Source organism: Mobula birostris, chromosome 4, assembly GCF_030028105.1.
Source record: "Mobula birostris isolate sMobBir1 chromosome 4, sMobBir1.hap1, whole genome shotgun sequence".
Taxonomy (NCBI): Eukaryota; Metazoa; Chordata; class Chondrichthyes; order Myliobatiformes; family Myliobatidae; genus Mobula; species Mobula birostris.
The window spans coordinates 55958563-55977963 of NC_092373.1; the positions used below are offsets into that span (position 1 = coordinate 55958563).

General features: G+C 41.2%; 1 protein-coding gene across 4 annotated transcripts in view; it reads left to right on the forward strand.

Annotated features, from left to right (window-relative positions):
- The window catches only part of pdcd10a (programmed cell death 10a), a 47384-nt gene that overhangs the window by 5951 nt on the left and 22032 nt on the right, over positions 1 to 19401 (forward strand). For 2 of the 4 annotated variants that reach the window (XM_072255398.1, XM_072255397.1), the window contains exon 2: positions 6884 to 7077. In XM_072255398.1, coding sequence (XP_072111499.1) covers positions 6988 to 7077 — 90 coding nt within the window. In that variant the 5' untranslated portion in view covers positions 6884 to 6987. The remainder of the gene's footprint in view (positions 1 to 6883; positions 7078 to 19401) is intronic. The other 2 variants (XM_072255400.1, XM_072255399.1) reach the window with 1 other exon arrangement.

Consider the following 19401-nt stretch of genomic DNA (forward strand, 5'->3'; position numbering starts at 1 on the left):
TAAGCAATAAATATTGAGAACATGAGATGAGTCCTTGAAAGCAAGTCCATAGGTTATGGGAACATTCCAGTGAAGCTGAGCAATGTTATCCCCTTTGGTCCAAGAGTTTGATGGTTGAGGAGAGTAACTGTTCCTGAACCTGGTGGTGAGAGTCCTGAGCTTCCTGTACCACCTTCCTGATGGCAGCAGTGAGAAGAGAGCATGTCCTGGGTGGTGGATGATGATGGATGCTGCTTTCCTGTGACAGTGCTGTGTAGATGTGCTCAATGGTGTAGAGGGCTTAACCTATGATGGACCGGGGCATGTCCACTATTTTTAGTAGGATTTTCTGTTCAAGAGCATTGTGTTTCTATGCTAGGCTGTGATGCAGCCAGTCAATATACTCTCCGCCACACATTATAGAAGTTTAAGTTTTAGATGTCATGCTGAATCTTCGCAAATTTCTAAGTAAAGGCACTGTTTTGCTTCCTTTGTAATTGTACTTGCATGCTGGATCCTGGACAGATCCTCTGAAATGGTAACGCCGAGGAATTTAAAGTTGCTGAACCTCTCACCTGATACCTCAATGAAGATTGAATCATAGACCTCTGGTTTCGTCCTCCTGAAGTAAATAATTAGCTCCTTGGTCTTGCTGAAATTAAGAGGTTATTGTTATGGCACCACTCAGCTAGTCACCACCTTTGACTTGGCCTACAACAGTGGTGTCATTAGCCAACTTGCATTGGAGCTGTGCTTAGCCACACAGTCATAAGTATAAAGTGAGTAGAGCAGGGGGCTAATCACAGAGCTCGCTGGTGCACCTGTGCTGGTGGAGATCATAGAGATCTCGTTGCCAATCCAAACTGATTGGGGTGTGCTTTTGAGGATTCAATTGTGCATGGACATATTGAGGCCGAGGTGTTGGAACTTATAGATTAGTTTTGAGAGGATGGTAGTATTAGATGCTGAGTTGTAGTCAATACAAGCATCTTTGCTGTGTAGATGTTCTAGGGTTGAGTGATGAGCCAATGAAATGTCAACTGCTGTGGACCTGCTGTGCCGGAAGACAAATTTATTTTATTTATTAAGATACAGCATAGAGTAGGCTGTTCTGGCCCTTCAAGCCATGCTGCCTCACAATCCCCCAATTTAATGTTGGCCTAATCACAGCACAATTTACAAAGACGAATTAACTTATCAACTGATGTCTTTGGACTGGGAGAGGAAGCTGGGGCAAAGCCACCTTGTCACAGAGAAGGTATAAACTCTGTACAGGCAGCGGCAGGGTTGAGCCCAGGACGCTGGCACTGTGAAGTGTTGTGCTAACCATTCTGCTGTCGGGCCACACCCAATTTGGAGTGGATCTTAGTCACTTCTCAGACAGAGGTTGATCTTCATCACCAACCTCTCAAACACTTCATCACTGTGAATGTAAGTGCTACTGGACTGTAGTCATTGAGGCAGGTTACCACATCCATTGTAGGTACTGGTATAATTGAAGCAAGTGGGTACCTCAGACTGCTGAAGCAAGAGTGCATTGTGTATTAGAACAAGAAGCAGCATTGATAAAGTAATAAGCAAACTGGAAAAGTTTGTGATGTGGTCTGGGTAAGACTGGAACAAATAATATTCTGCACAGAATACAAAATGACAGCTGTAGGTTTACTCCGTTTGGGTTCCTGTAGCAATGATATTGATTTGAAGGAGGTAAATAAAAGTCCATGGTCAGCAATGAAAGAGTGTCATATGTGATATATTCTTGAAATTAAAACATTTTAAATTTGAAATATTTAAGGATTACAATCCGGTTTGGTTAGACAGAACTATTGAGTGAGCAGGATGGGTCTCTAGAAAGGTTATGGACAACAGTAATTCAGTAGGCTCGCACGTGTACTGTAGAATGGTTTTAAAATGGCCAGCAGGTGGCAAAACCAAAGATGACTTCCATGGCAGCTGGAGTGAGTTAAAAGTGGAGGCTATTACAGGGACTTAGATTAAGGCCCTCATTGGATAGCGTGATATAGTGGTGAAAACTTGAGTAAAAAGAATGCTGGGGTCAACTGTCTGATTCAGCAGAAGGCAAGTCAGAAGATTGCAAGTTTTGGAATAGGTGTGCAGGTTGTTCTCTTAGAGACGGTCCTATCAATTGATATATACTGCAGGTCACTTAGTATTGCAGTGGATAGAATTTTGCAGAAAGTGTTGGTGTTGTCTGTCTTTTGTCTTGAAGTGCCTACTGTAGTTATGGAAGATATACAGTGGCATGCAAAAGTTTGGGCACCACTGGTCAAAATTTCTGTTACTGTGAATAGCTAAGCGAGTAAAAGATGATCTGATTTCTAAAAGGCATAAAGTTAAAGATGACACAGTTCTTTAATATTTTAAGCAAGATTACTTTTTTATTTCCATCTTTTACAGTTTCAAAATAACAAAAAAGGAAAAGGGCCCAAAGCAAAAGTTTGGGCACCTTGCATGGTCAGTACTTAGTAACACCCCCTTTGGCAAGTATCACAGCTTGTAAACACTTTCTGTAGCCAGCTAAGTCTTTTAATTGTTTGGGGGATTTTCGCCCATTCTTCCTTGCAAAAGTCTTCTAGTTCTGTGAGATTCTTGAGCCGTCTTGCATGCACTGCTCTTTTGAGGTCTATCCACAGATTTTCGATGATGTTTAGGTCAGGGGACTGTGAGGGCCATGGCAAAACCTTCCGTTTGCGCCTCGAGGTAGTTGATTGTGGATTTTGAGGTGTGTTTAGGATCATTATCCTGTTGTAGAAGCCATCCTGTCTTCATCTTCAGCTTTTTTACAGACGGTGTGATGTTTGCTTCCAGAATTTGCTGGTATTTAATTGAATTCATTCTTCCCTCTACCAGTGAAATGTTCCACGTGCCACTGACTGCAACACAAGCCCAAAGCATGATCGATTCACCCCCGTGCTTAATGGTTGGAGAAGTGTTCTTTTCATGAAATTCTGCACCCTTTTTTCTCCAAACATACCTTTGCTCATTGTGACCAAAAAGTTCTATTTTAACTTCATCAGTCCACAGGACGTTTCCAAAATGCATCAGGCTTGTTTAGATGTTCCTTTGCAAACTTCTGACGCTAAACTTTGTGGTGAGGACGCAGGAAAGGTTTTCTTCTGATGACTCTTCCATGAAGGTCATATTTGTGCAGATGTCGCTGCACAGTAGAACAGTGCACCACCACTCCAGAGTCTGCTAAATCTTCCTGAAGGTCTTTTGCAGTCAAACACGGTTTTGATTTGCCTTTCTAGCAATCCTACGAGCAGTTCTCTCAGCAAGTTTTCTTGGTCTTCAACTTGACCTCCACCTTTCCTGTTAACTGCCATTTCTTAATTACATTATAAACTGAGGAAACGGCTACCTGAAAGCGCTTTGCTATCTGCTTAAAGCCTTCTCCTGCTTTGTGGGCATCATTTATTTTAATTTTTGGAGTGCTAGGCAGCTGCTTGGAGGAGCCCATGGCTGCTGATTGTTGGGACAAGGTTTGAGGAGTCAGGGTATTTATAAAGCTTTGAAATTTGCAACACCTGGCCTTTCCTAACAATGACTGTGAACAAGCCGTAGCCCGAACAAGCTACTTGCGGTCTGAGACCTTGGTAAAAGTTATCTGAGAGCTCAAATCTCTTGGGATGCCCAAACTTTTGTATGGTGCTCCTTTCCTTTTTTTTCCACTCTAAAGTTATACAAAACAAAACTAATACACTAATCTTGCTTAAAATGTTGAAAAGAATGTTTCATCTTTAACTTTGACTTTTGGAGATCAGTTCATCTTCTACTCACTTAACTATTCACAGTAACAGAAATTTTGACCAGGGTGCCCAAACTTTTGCATGCCACTGTAAATAGCATATAGGAGGGCACAGATCACTTGTTCAGTAGACAATGGGATCTGTGCCAGGTTTGAGAACTTCATTTTCAAATTTTTTTTTCTCAATCACAAATACTGTTGGTAGTGCACTGATGTGAATTTCAGCATCAATGTCTGCCTTTGCCAAGAGGTGGCTCATATGAAATTGGAAGTGATCTTAGTTTTGTGGTCACACCATGAGCCTTTTATTGTCAGAGGGTAGGAGGAGAAACCCTGTCTTGCAGGTCTTGTGGAAGACCCATTCTTGTTAGCTTTGGTGAAAGTATTGATGATCTAGAGCTTAGCATGCCTGTCTGAGCATGGTACTTTCATCTTTAAATGCTGCAGCCTACAAAGTTATTTGGCCCGTCTGGATATTTAGGAAATGTATAAAGTGCCTTGAAAAAGTATTCAGTCCCCACAACTATTTTCACATTTTACTGTCTCAGTTTCTAAATTTAGAATATATTGGAAGTAGGATTTTTGAGCTGATCTATAAACCATTGTGCGTCAGGTCAAATCAAAAGAAACATTCCAAAACTTGTCAACAGTGTATTAAAAATTAAAAATCAAAATTGTGAGGCTGAAAAAGTATTCATCCCCTTTGTAATTACTACGCTACCTTTCCTCTGGTGCAATATTGTATGTTATCTTACCAACTTGTCCAAGTTGAGTAGAAAATTGGGGGATCACCTGAATAAATACCCCCTCTCTCTGTAAGGTCCAACAGGATGGTAGATTTTCAACAAACCAAACCAAAATTAAGGCAAGAAAAGCATTCAAGACAAGGTCAGGGAAATGATAAGAGAATCTGGGGACCATTTCAAGGGCACTGGATATACTTCGGAGCTCAATGCAGTCCATTGTGGGAAAAAATGAAACCACAGGCACACTGCCAAGGTCAGGCTATCCTTCTAAACTTGGTCATCAGTGAAGAATGGCACTTGGAAGAGTGTCTACTGTGATGCCGACAGTCACTCTGATTGAGCTTTAGAAGTCAGTGGCTGCAACTGGAGATGAAGTTCATGGCTCCAAAATCTTTAAGGCTTTGCACAAAGGGTATTTACGAAGGTGTGGCATGGAAGAAGCCCTGGCTTTAAAAAAAAAAGAAAGCATATTCTTGCCTGTAAAGACTTTGCATAGTGCCACTTAAAATGTACTGTAAAGATGTGGGATACAAGGTCTTCTTGTCAGATGAGACTAAAGTGGAACTTTCTGGCCTCAAAACTGATCAGTATGTGTGGTGTAAATCTAATACTGCGTGTCAGCCAGGTAACATCATCCCTACTGTAAGTCATGCTATGGAGATGCCTTTCAGCAGCAGTGACTGGAAATCTGGTCATGATTGATGGGAAGATGAATGCTTTTAAATGCATTGAGATCCTGGATAAAAATATGCTACTCTCTGCCAGAAAGTTTAAACTGGGGAGGAAGTTGGTCTTTCAGCAGGACATTGACCCAAAGCACACTGCCAGAGTAACCATAGAGTGGCTTGAAATGAAGAAAATTAATGTCTTGAGTGGTCCGGTCAGAATCCTGACCTTGACCTGATCGAACATCTCCGGCAAGATCTCAAGTCCACTGCCACTCCCCAACTAACTTGGCACAGCTTGAGCAGTTTTGCAAAGAGAAATGGGCAAATCTTGCTCCATCACATTGTGCAAAGCTAATAGGGACTTATCCAAAAAGACTTCTGGTTGTAATAGGTGTGTGAAGTGGTTCAACTAAGTACTCAGCAAAAGGAGATGAAAACTTCTGAACTGCTGACATTTCAGTTTTTGAATTCGTTTTTTATGCTTTACAATTTTACCTGTTTTGGTTGAACTCTACTGTTGGGGGGGCGGAAGGAATGTGTGATTCACAAATAAACTCTCAGTTAAATTGTTCAAAATCCCTGTTGTAATACTCATTTATGTGAGGAAAGGGTTGGGAGCTGAATATTTTCACAAGGTACTGTAATTTCAAACTCCATTAAGATTAGAATAGATTTTGAGGCAAGTAGTTGTGATCATTTGTACTGATTGATCACCAGGTGGATAGCAGTAGATTTCACTGAATTAACTGAAAATTATGCAATGCTTTATATCAGTATCAATAAACTCGAGTTAATCATTACAGATACTTAAGATTTTTGGCTCAAGTACTGTGATGTCAAATCATACAGTTGGTTTTAAATTTGGAAGATAAAAAGCTGAGAAAGGTTCCAGTCTTTCTCATGTGTACTTAGGATCTTTGTATTTTTGAAATGAGATTAGCAAAGATCTTGTCATAATTTTACACTGGGAGCTTTAATTTATCTTTATTGTAAAGTATTTACAAAGACAAGCTAACTCATTTCCCATTGGTAACAAACTAAGTATCATTTGGACAGATTGTGGGCATGCTTTTGAGTTTGAGAGTTTATAGAGGATTTGAAATGCGCTGGTCTGGAAATGCTCCTTCAGGTAAACCACACAGCCTGTTGTTCCTATTATGGTATTAAGGTTGTAATCTGACAAAATGGATTGCAAACATCAAGTATGAAAATCACCTGTCATCACTCAACAGTTCAATCAGTTCCTATATAAATGAAGGTGTGGTGTTTGTAAAGGTCAGGTGCTGTACTTGAGTGATAATTATTCTCTTCAATTTGTGCATATCATGTAGTTCCAAATTCCAAGAGCAGTGTTGTTTGAGGATTATGTGGAATGCCTTCTAATGAACCAAGGTTATTTAATTTCCTTGTTGGAATTGTTACTGATTTATTTATTTACTGATTTGCTTAACTCATTGTTGTCTACAGTGCTCAACACGTCTCTGTATGCTGTTACTTTACAAACTAGCTTTAGGCTTGATTAAAATCTGCAGTTTGTTCTCTTTTGATTTGTAGGTTCATCTTCTGACTCCTGCTCAACTAACCTCATTTGATTCTGTTCACTAAAGTGTATTTGATAATTCTGTAAAATGTCTTTTTTTGAAAGTGTGTTGTGTCTTAAGATGGTGAAATATAGATGTGAGAGTGTTTTGACAGTTATTTAATGTTTGCTTTCCTTATAGTGCAGTGACCCATTTTCTTGCACAAAGGAGAAGAGGAGCAGTGGCTTTGCAGTGAATGCTGACTGTGTAGTACTTTTTCAGAAATAAGGTGTGATTAACCAAGGATGACAATGGAAGAGATGAGGAATGAAGCAGAAACAACGTCCATGGTTTCCATGCCACTCTATGCAGTGATGTACCCAGTATTCAATGAGGTTAGTACATTTCTTTTTAAATTCCACTTGGTTCAAGCAATCACTAACTTGAATTGTTTAAGGTTGAAACCTTGTTAACCAAATTTGTCCAAAATGCATAACTATGACATTAGAAGTAATAGAACTATAATTAAATGTGAAATTAATTAGTTAGAATTATACATAAGGCATCGAGGTTAGTAAAAGGTCAGCAGTTTTCATAAAGATTTTTTGTTGAAAAAATAGGTCTGTATATCTACAACTCAGGTTAACATAGTTTTGTACTTGAAGGTACCTAAAAAAAAAGTCATTGTGTTCTAGGCCATGTTTGTCCTGCAGGATTTGGAAACTTTGTAATACTCTTTTATCTATAAATGAGAGGTAGGTTGTAAGACTTTATCCATAGCTCAAATCTTTTATCTCCTCTGTTGGGAAGGAATTCGGTGTCATATGCACACCATCTGAAGAGTTTTAACATGTTATTAATTCCACACGAATTAACCACCTTCTGCCATACTTTCAATGTAAGATTTATCCAACTGTTTTTAAATTTTTCCAATTGGACCATCAATCCTTTGTCAGCTATTGAGGCCTGTAGAGGAAAACTGTCAACTAATCCAAATTCTATTTCCTTCCATCTAGCCTTATATTCCCCATTACACCAATATAACAGAGGGGTTATCTGTGAGGCATAAAAATAATTTCTCAAGCAAGGAAGAACCATACCTCCTCCTTCCTTCCCTAACTGTAAGGTGTTATATCGAATTCTAGGTTTCTTTCCTTGCCAAATGAAGCGGGAAATCCATTTGTCCCATTCCCTGAATTGATTATCATCCACCTCCACAGGTAAAGTACGGAAAAGATACAGTAACCGAGGAAGAATATTCATTTTTATAGTATTTATCCTTGAATTTAAACTTAAAAAGGGGATAAGATTCCATCTATGCATATCTGCTTTTATCTCTGAGATTAATGGCCCATAATTTACCTGTGACAGCGTTGAAAGATCCTTCGGTAGGGTTATTCCTAAATATTTTAATGATTTAGCTTCCAACTTAAGATCGTATGTATCCTGCAATTTTTTGGATGGTGTATAATTTAGGGACATAACCTGCATTTTCTTTACATTTATTTTATAACCTGATATTCTCCCAAAGTCATCCAACAGTGTAAACAAACCTATAAATGATTTTTCTGGTTCACTCAGAGAGATCAAAACATCATCTGGAATAACGCCACTTTCTGTTCAATCCCTACCACCTTGATACCTTTTACGATTTCGCTCTGTCTTATTAGTTGGGCAAGCGGTTCAATATATAGCGCAAAAAGGAGAGGAGAAATTGGGCATCCCTGTCTAGTGCCTCTCTCTAAGATGGAGTCAGAGAGGTCCCCATTTACCTTAATTCGGGCTGTAGGGCTGTCATATAGAGTCTGAATTACTTTAATAAACTTTTCTTGAAAGCTGAATTTTCCTAACACTCTTTATAGGAATGCCCAACTAACCGAATCAAAAGCTTTCTCAGCGTCCAATCCTACTACCATTGTCTCTGTCTCGTTCTTATTAACCTGTTCTAATATGTGTAGAGTTCTCCTTATGTTGTCCTGTCTTTGTCTTTGTTGAATAAATCCAGTCTGGTCTAAATGGACTTCAGCGATTTGTACCACTCTGAGGTAAACCCATCAGAACCCGGGGACTTTCCAGCCTTTAACCTAGAGATGGCCACGTTCAGTTCTTTGACAGTTACTGGTTCTAATAAACTTTCATTTTGTAAATCTGTAAGTTTAGGTAGATCTAAAAAATTCAATATACTGTCTATATAGGGCTCATTGGGGGCCCGGGGTTGGGAGTACAGCTCTCGATAATACGTTTCAAAACTCTCTTGAATTTTCCCTACTGTACTGTCCACAAGCTTTGTCTTTGGATTCTTTATTTTATGAATTGTATTGTCTGCTTGTTGTTTTCATAATTTATATGCTAATAATCTAGCTGATTTACCTCCTACTTCATAATTCTTTTGTCTCAGGTAAAGAAAATTTCTTTGAGTTTCCAATGTATAAATATCGTCAATTTCACTTTGCAACTTCCTAATTTCCTGTTTTAGATTTGAATTACTTTTGTTGCTATCTACAACTTGAAGTTGTTTTAATTTTCCTTGAAGGTCTGCTAATTTTTGTGCATTGATTTTTTTCATGTGAGTGGTAATGGAAATAATTTTCCCTCTCAGTACAGCTTTCAGTGTATCCCATAAGATCACTGGTGATGTTTCTCCCGTGTCATTAAGGTCTAGGTATTCTTTGATTTCTCCCCTTAATCTCTCCATTACTTTTGGGTTATTGAGTATATGTGAGTTTAGCCTCCATAGTGTTTTCCTCATTTTCCTTTCCAGGATTAGAGACATAGAAACTGGGCTATGATCCGACAGATCAATTGTTGCAATATTACAGTTTTTTATCCTGAGTCTATCTGTATTAAAGATAAAGAAATAGTCTATCCTTGAATAGGCTGAATGAGGGAAAGAGTAATGTGTATAATCTTTACTAATGGGGTGTAATTCCCTCCACACATCTATAATTTCCAACTCCTCCTCCAATAAATTCATTTTTCGAGTCAGAGGTTTATTCTGAGTAACTATTCTTGAAGAATCTAATACAGGATTTAATCTGATATTAAAATCCCCTCCACAAATTACTACCCCTTGAGAACTGACCATTAGGTCAAAAAGATGTCTATAAAATGACCATTCACATCCTGGAGGAGCATAAACATTCAGCAATGTTATTTCTGTACCTTCTATTCTTCCTGTAATTTTTACAAACTGTCCTTCTTTGTCTTTAGTCTCTGAAATATGTTCATAATTAAGAGTACTTGATATTAAAGTAGCTACCCCTCTTTTGTGACTCAATTTATATGATGAATAAAATACATGCTTAAAGCCCATTCTTTTTAATTTTCCATGTTCAGATTGGCTCATATGTGTTTCCTGGAGGAAAGCTATTTGTGCCCTCTCTTTTTTCAATTTAGACATAATCTTATTTCTTTTAATTGGATTCAAAACCCCATTAACATTATAGGAAATTATTTTTACCAATTCAGTTTGCATTTTTCTCTAGTAGAAAAAAAACACTCTCCTTTTCTAACCAAACAGTAAGCAATCCCTTCTCAACAGTAAACCAAGACATATAACCACACCCTAGACATTTTTGAACGTATAACATTTGAAAATTTTTCCCGACTTCCCACAGTGAGGCCTGAGCACCGACCCGCCTCAGTTCAGAGGGATAACCTCTATCTTCACCCTGTGTTAGAGGGCCCTCAGCAGTTTGAATAATCATAGAGAATTTTCTCCTATTTATGTCTCGACCATATTGCTATCATTCAAGTTATTCCGTCTAGTTTATTTTCAGTTACCAGTTTTCATTTTACCTTTAAGTCCTATTTACTCTTTTCAGTCATTTCTCTTAATTAATCTGTATTCTCTGTACATTCGCGTCTGAATATTTTCAGCTTTTCCTTGTAGCTTGACACTCTGGTTCATGTGGAGTGTCCTCACCCCACTAACTGCCACAACTTCTGCCGAATCCTCTCTAGTAGTGACTCCGGTTGGGTGATAACTTTGATAGGTAGTCCCCGGTCCGCCAGGTCCAACGTTGCCTCCTCCACCATAGCGTAAGTTTTTGTCCCTTTATCGTAAAAGACTCTCAGCTGAGCTGGATACAGGGTCTGGAATCTGATGTTGTTTTCCTTCAGGACCCTCCGTGTTTCTGTATATTCCTTCCGTCTGGCAAGAATCCCCGGTGCGTAGTCGTGGTCTAAACTGATTTTACAGTTGTTCCACATGAAACCTTTCTTTTGCCATGCCCGTTTGAGCACCTCTTCCTTCGTTCTGTAACTGAGAAATCTGACCAGAATCGATCTGGGCTGGGCGCCTGCCGGAGGCTGTGGTGCCAACGCGCGGTGAGCCCTTTCTATCTGTAGGTCTTTTGCGGCCGGTATATCAAGGTTCTGTCTAAGCAGCTTCTTCACGAAGGGAATCATCAATCCGGGTTTACCTTCAGTTCCTTCGGGAACTCCGTAAATCCTCACATTTTCCCTTCTTGAGCGGCCTTCTTCATCTATTAGTTTCCACTGGAGCTGGTCTTGCGGCTTCAGCATTTCTGCTATCACTTCCTCGGCGTTTTGTAGCTTCTCTTCAATTCCAACAATCCTCGCTTCGGCTTCATCTATCCGCGAGTTAGTTTTTACTATTTCTCCTTTAATATCTTCCAGCTGTTTGCTGTTATCTTGTCGGAACTCGCGAATCTCTCCGAGAATCAAAGACAGAGTCACCGATTCCCCCTCATTATCTCCGTCCTGGCTTGCCGTGGGGGAGCTAGGCCCGTTGCCTTGCCGCATCTCTTTGTGTTTATCAGCCTTTGGAGCGGACTTTTTAATCTTGTTCTTAGACATCATACTTGCCCCTTTTATTAATATAGTTATGCAATATTAAGTATTTGTCTAAATTCGACTTTGGGGCAGTTTACCTTTTTTGTCGAGAGACCTTTTCCTTACGCCGCCATTCCCTTGATGACCCCCTTTCAATTTTATTTATATCTTCTGTGTAGGTAGGTCACTAAATCCGCACTCCTGTACTAAATACTTTGATTTATGAAGGTCATTGTGCCATAAGCTTTCTTTACAGCCCTATCTACCTGTAATGCTATTTTCAAGGAATTATGGACCTATATTTCCAGATCGCTTTGTTCTACCACACTTCTCAGTGCCTTGCTACTCACCATGTAAGTCGTACCTTGGTCTGTCCTCCCAAAGTGCAACAGCTCACACTTGTCTGCGTTAAATTCCACATGCCTTTTTTCCGGCTAATCCAGGTCCTTCTGCAAGCTTTGATAGTCGGTTTCTCTGTCTGCTAATCCTCCAATCTTGGTGTCATTCATAAATCTGCTTATCCAGTTTACCACATTATCATCTAGATTGCTGATGTAGATGACAAACAACAAAGGACCCAGCACCGATCCCTGCCGCACACCACAAGTAAAAGTCAGAGGCAACCATCTACTATCACTCTCTGGCTTTTCCTGTGAAGTCAATGTCTAATCCAATTTACTACCTCATCTTGAATGCCAAGTGACTGAAACTTCGTGACCAACTTCCCATGTGAGATCTTGTCAAATGCATTGCCAAAGTCCACGTAGACAACATCCACTATCTTGCCGCCTTCAACTTTCCTGGTATCTTCCTTGGAAAAACTCTACAAGATTGATTAGACACGACCTACCACACAAAGCCATGCTGACTATTCCAAATCAATCCCTGTCTATCCAAATCCTCATATATCCAGTCTTAGAATACCTTCCAATAACATTCGCATTACTGATGTCAGGCTCACTGGCTTACGATTTCCTGGCTTGTTCCTACAGCCTTTTTTTTAAATAAAAGAACAACATTACCGACCCTGGAGTTCTCTGACTTTTTACCCGTGGTGAAGGATAATTTAAATGCCTCGACAAAAGCCCCTGCAACTCGCCTGCCGCAGGGGTACGAGGGAACACCATGTTAGGCCCTGAGGATTTATCCATCCTAATTTTCCTCAAGACATCAAACACCCCTTCCTCTGTCATCTGTATACAGTCCATGGCCCCTTTGCTGTTTTGCCTCGCTTCTATAAACTGTCCATCTCCCAAGTAAATACCCTTACAAAAAGAATCCATTTAAGATCTTCACCTGTCACATTGGGCTCCAAGCATAGGTGACCACACTAATCTTCTTGAGGACCTATTTTGTCCCTTGCTAAGCTGTTTCTTAATATATCTGTAGAAGCCCTTGCGATTTTCTTTCACCTTGTCTGCTAAAGCAACTCAAAATTTCCTTGTGTTCTCTTGCATTTCTTATACTTGTGTACCTCATTTGCTCTTTCCTGACTATTCCTGTATGCCCTCCTTTTTCTTAAACTAAGGCCTCAATAACAAAGGTTCTTTGAACCTGTTATCCTACTCTTTTATTCTGAACAGGAACATACAAACTCTATATTCTCAAAATTCCACGTTTGAAGGCCTCCCTCTTACTAAGTACAGCCTTGCTAGAAAACAACCTGCCCCGATCTACACTTGCGAGCTCCTTTCTGATGCCATCAAAATTGGCCTTTCTCCAGTTTAGAATCTCAACCCAAGAACCAGTCCTATCCTTCTCCATAATTTTGAAATTAATCGTATTATGATTACTAGATGCAAAGTGTTCCCCTACACAAACATCTCTCATCTGCGTTGTTGGATGTTCTAGTTTGGGGAAATAAGGGTGCAACAAAACCAAGACTGCTGCATCTGAGTACCACAGTTTATCATGAAACACAGAACCCCTCCCTGCACCCTTTGGCTTCTCTAAATCAGCAGTTCAGTCCATCCTGTGTATCGAGAAGCCCTCTGGTCTGATCACCAAATCCAGCATGTTCAGAGTGAGCCTGGTCTCCGTGAAACACAGAATGCAGCAATTCCTCAATTCCCTTTGATACAGCTATTTTGTCTTCAGTCTTGTTCTCTAGCGACTACATTTGCTAACAAGATGCTGGAAAGAGAAACTTTCATTGCTGGGCATTTCAGCCTGGCCTGGAGTCTTCCCCTCCTTGCTCTCTTCTGGCTATGGTGATGTACCTTCAGGTGCTTAAAGGTGCTGTTCTTGTGAAATGTGGGAAGCTAGGAAGACCTCTGTATCTCTGATTTCACCTGCAAGAAGTGCATCCAGCTGCAGCTTCTAACACTCCACATTAAGGACTTGGAACTGGATGAACTCCAGATCATTCAGGAGGCTGAGAGGGTGGTAGACAAGGACATATAGAGAGATAGTTACACCCAAGATTCAGGACACAGGAAAATGGCTGATGGTCAAGAGGGTGAAAAAGGTTTAGCAGCTAGTGCAGAGTATTCCTGTCACCATCCCCTTCAACAACTGGTGTACCACTTTGAACATAGAATAGTACAGCACAGTACAAGCCCTTTGGCCCACAATGTTGCGCCAACCCTCAAACCCTGCCTCCCATATAAGGATACTGTTCGGGGGATAAACTAGCAGAGGAAAATCAGTGGTCTTCCTCTGTGACTCAGAAGGAAAGAGGGGAAGAAGAGGTAAGTTGTGGTGATAGGGGATTTGTTAGTTGGAGAACTTACGTCTTCTCCCCCTCTAACTTGTGGCTAAGGAGTTGGTGTCAGAAGGAGGGCATCAGATTTTTGGATCATTGGGCTATCTTCCAGGGAAGGTGAGACTTGCACAGAAGACACTGCACCTAAACTAGAGGGGGAACTAATATCTTAGTGGGGTGGTTTGAAAGTACAGGGTTTGGGGGAGTGTGTTAAACTAGAGCTGCAGGGGGATTGGAACCATACTGCCAGAACAGATAGTGAAGTGGTTGTGGAGACATTCAGTAATCAAAAGGTTGAGCATGGTTGGTCTAATAATCTGCGTTGAGTGTATTGCAATGCAAGATGTGTAGAGCCAAAAGAGAGAAGGGGGAGATCTTAAATGGATTTTTGCATCTGTATTTACTAGGGAGTTGGATACTGTCTATTAAAGTGAGGCAAATCGACAGTGAGGTCAAGGATTGTATACAGATTACAGAGAAGGTGGTGTTTACTGCCGTGAGGCAAATTAGGATGGGTTAATCTCCAGGGTCTGACAGTGTTTCCTTGGACCTTGTGGGAGGCAAGCACAGAAATCAAGAGTGCCCCAGCACAGATATTTAAATCATCCCTAGCAAGAGGTGTGGTACCAGAGGACTGGAGGATAACTAATGTTGTTCTGCTGTTTAAGAAAGGCTCTAAGAATAAGAAATTATAGACTGGTGAGCATGATATCAGTAGTGGGGAAAATAATTAGGTGGTATCCTCGGAGATAACTGCAGATGCTGGAAATCCAAGCAGCATGCACACGATACTGGAGGAACTCTGCAGGCAAACGGCATCCATGGATTTGGGCCAAGACCCTTCATCAGGACTAGGCGAAAATGAGTTGAGTAAGAAAGTGGCAGGAGGAGAGGAGAGGAAAAAAAACGAGGTGATTAGGTGAAATGCGGGGGAGGAGTGAAGTAAAGAGCTGGGGGGGTTGAAGGAAATAAATGGCTGAAGAAGGGGGACTCTGATAGAGGACAGAAGGCTATGGAAGAAAGAAAGGGGGAGGAGCACCAGGCGGAGATGAGGTGGGGGGGAGGGGGCATTACGTAAGTTTGAGAAATTAATGTTCATGTAATCAGGTTGGAGGCTTTCCAGATGGAAAATGAGGTGTTGCTCTCCAACCTGAGTGTAGCCTCATTAAACATAGAAAATAGGTGCAGGGGTAGGCCATTCGGCCCTTCGAGTCTGCACCACCATTCATTATGATCATGGCTGATCATCCAACTCAGAATCCCGCCCCAGCCTTCCCTCCATACCTCCTGACCCCCGTAGCCACAAGGCCCATATCTAACTCCCTCTTAAATAGCCAATGAACTGGCCTCAACTGTTTCCTGTGGCAGAGAATTCCACAGATTCGCCACTCTCTGTGTGAAGAAGTTTTTCCTAATCTCGGTCCTAAAAGGCTTCCCCTCTATCCTCAAACTGTGGTCCCTCGTTCTGGACTTCCCCAACATCGGGAACAATCTTCCTGCATCTAGCCTGTCCAATCCCTTTAGGATCTTATACGTTTCAATCAGATCCCCCCTCAATCTTGTAAATTCCAAGGAGTACAAGCCCAGTTCATCCAGTCTTTCTTCATATGAAAGTCCTGCCATCCCAGGTATCAATCTGGTGAACCTTCTTTGTACTCCCTCTATGGCAAGGATGTCTTTCCTCAGATTAGGGGACCAAAACTGCACACAATACTCCAGGTGTGGTCTCACCAAGGCCTTGTACAACTGCAGTAGTACCTCCCTGCTCCTGTACTCGAATCCTCTTGCTATAAATGCCAGCATACCATTCGCCTTTTTCACCGCCTGCTGTACCTGCATGCCCACTTTCAATGACTGGTGTATAATGATACCCAGGTCTCGTTGCACCTCCCCTTTTCCTAATCGGCCACCATTCAGATAATAATCTGTTTTCCTATTTTTGCCACCAAAGTGGATAACTTCACATTTATCCACATTAAATTGCATCTGCCATGAACTTGCCCACTCACCCAACCTACCCAAGTCACCCTGCATCCTCTTAGCATCCTCCTCACAGCTAACACTGCCACCCAGCTTCGTGTCATCCGCAAACTTGGAGATGCTGCATTTAATTCCCTCATCCAAGTCATTAATATATATTGTGAACAACTGGGGTCCCAGCACTGAGCCTTGCGGTACCCCACTAGTCACTGCCTGCCATTCTGAAAAGGTCCCGTTTATTCCCACTCTTTGCTTCCTGTCTGCTAACCAATTCTCCACCCACACCAATACCTTACCCCCAATACCGTGTGCTTTAAGTTTGCACACTAATCTCCTGTGTGGGACCTTGTCAAAAGCCTTTTGAAAATCCAAATATACCACATCCACTGGTTCTCCCCTATCCACTCTATTAGTTACATCCTCAAAAAATTCTATGAGATTCGTCAGACATGATTTTCCTTTCACAAATCCATGCTGACTTTGTCCGATCATTTCACCGCTTTCCAAATGTGCTGTTATCACATCCTTGATAACTGACTCCAGCAGTTTCCCCACCACCGACGTTAGGCTGACCGGTCTATAATTCCCTGGTTTCTCTCTCCCTCCTTTTTTAAAAAGTGGAGTTACATTAGCCACCCTCCAATCCTCAGGAACTAGTCCAGAATCTAACGAGTTTTGAAAAATTATCACTAATGCATCCACTATTTCTTGGGCTACTTCCTTAAGCACTCTAGGATGCAGACCATCTGGCCCTGGGGATTTATCTGCCTTCAATCCCTTCAATTTACCTAACACCACTTCGCTACTAACATGTATTTCGCTCAGTTCCTCCATCTCACTGGACCCTCTGTCCCCTACTATTTCTGGAAGATTATTTATGTCCTCCTTAGTGAAGACAGAACCAAAGTAATTATTCAATTGGTCTGCCATGTCCTTGCTCCCCATAATCAATTCACCCGTTTCTGTCTGCAGGGGACCTACATTTGTCTTTACCAGTCTTTTCCTTTTTACATATCTATAAAAGTTTTTACAGTCTGTTTTTATGTTCTGCCAGTTTTCTCTCAATCTTTTTTCCCCTTCCTAATTAAGCCCTTTGTCCTCCTCTGCTGAACTCTGAATTTCTCCCAGTCCTCAGGTGAGCCACTTTCTCTGGCTAATTTGTATGCTTCTTCCTTGGAATTGATACTATCCCTAATTTCTCTTGTCAGCCACAGGTGCACTACCTTCCTTGATTTATTCTTTTGCCAAACTGGGATGAACAATTGTTGTAGTTCATCCATGCAACCTTTAAATGCTTGCCATTGCATATCCACCGTCAATCCTTTAAGTGTCATTTGCCAGTCTATCTTAGCTAATTCACGTCTCATACCTTCAAAGTTACCCCTCTTTAAGTTCAGAACCTTTGTTTCTGAATTAACTATGTCACTCTCCATCTTAATGAAGAATTCCACCATATTATGGTCACTGTTACCCAAGGGGCCTCTCACGACAACATTGCTAATTAAACCTTCCTCGTTGCTCAAAACCCAGTCCAGAATAGCCTGCTCTCTAGTTGGTTCCTCAACATGTTGGTTCAAAACACCATCCCGCATACATTCCAAGAAATCCTCTTCCTCAGCCCCTTTACCAATTTGGTTCACCCAATCTACATGTAGATTGAAGTCACCCATTATAACTGCTGTTCCTTTATTGCACACATTTCTAATTTCCTGTTTAATACCATCTCCGACCTCACTACTACTGTTAGGTGGCCTGTACACAACTCCCACCAGCGTCTTCTGCCCCTTAGTGTTACGCAGCTCTACCCATATCGATTCCACATCTTCCCGGCTTATGTCTTTCCTTTCTATTGCGTTAATATCTTCTTTAACCAGCAACGCCACCCCACCTCCCCTTCCTTCATGTCTATCCCTCCTGGATATTGAATATCCCTGAACGTTGAGCTCCCATCCCTAGTCACCCTGGAGCCATGTCTCTGTGATCCCAACTACATCATAATCATTAATAACAATCTGCACTTTCAATTCATCCACCTTATTACGAATGCTCCTTGCATTGACACACAAAGCCTTCAGGCGCTCTTTTACAACTCTCTTAGCCCTTATACAATTATGCTGAAAAGTGGCCCATTTTAATGCTTGCCCTGGATTTGTCGGCCTGCCACTTTTACTTTTCTCCTTAGTACTTGTTGCGACAGTAGAGGTGGCCATGGACTGACTTATCCAGTATGAGTATTTTTGAGTATTTGGAGAGACAGTCTGAATAGGGATAGTCACGTGGTTTTGTGTGTGGTATGTTGTCTAACCACCAGAGTTTTTCAAAGAAGTTAGGAAAGGGGAAGACAAGGCAGTGGATGTTTTCTACATGAACTTCAGCAAGGCATTTGACAAGATCTGGCATGGCAGGTTGGTCAAGAAGGTTCAGTTGCTTGATGTTCAAGATGAGGTAGTAAATTGGTTTAAATATTGGCTATAACAGCTGGCAGTGGGATCTAGACTAACTGGAAAAGTGGGTTGAAAAATGACAGATGGAAGTTAATGGAAACAAGTGTGAGGTGGTGCACTTTGGGAGGACCAACCAGGGTCAGACTTGCACAGTGAGCACTGGGGCACTGAGGAGTGTGGTAGAAGAAAGGGATCTGGGAATACAGGTCCATAATCTGTTGAAAGTGGCATCACATGTAATAGGATCATAAAGACTGCTTCTGGCATATTGGCCTTCATAAATCAATGTATTGAGTGCAGGAAATGGGATGTTATGTTGAAGTTATATAAGATGTTGGTGAGGCCTAATTTGGAGTATTGTGTGCAGTTTTGATCACCTAGCTACAGGAAAGATGTAAACAAGGCTGAAAGAGCACTGAGAAAATTTACAAGGATGTTGCTGGGACTGGAGAATGTGAGTTATCTGGAAAGATTGAATAGGTTTGGACTCTATTTCCTAAAATGTTGAAAATTGAGAGGAGAATTGATAGAGGTATTCAAAATTGAGGGGTATAGATAGGGTAAATGCGAGTAGGCGTTTTCCTCTAAGATTTGGTGAGACTACATCTAGAGGTCTTGGGTTAAGGGTGAAAGGTGAAATGTTTAAAGGCCACAAGTGGTGGGTGCAATTTTGATTTTGGCGCTTAAGAGCGATTTGTATAAGTACATGGATGGGAGTGGTATGGAGGGCTATGTTCCAGGTGCGGGTTGATGGGACTAGGCATTTTAAATGGTTCGGCACAGACTAGAAGGGC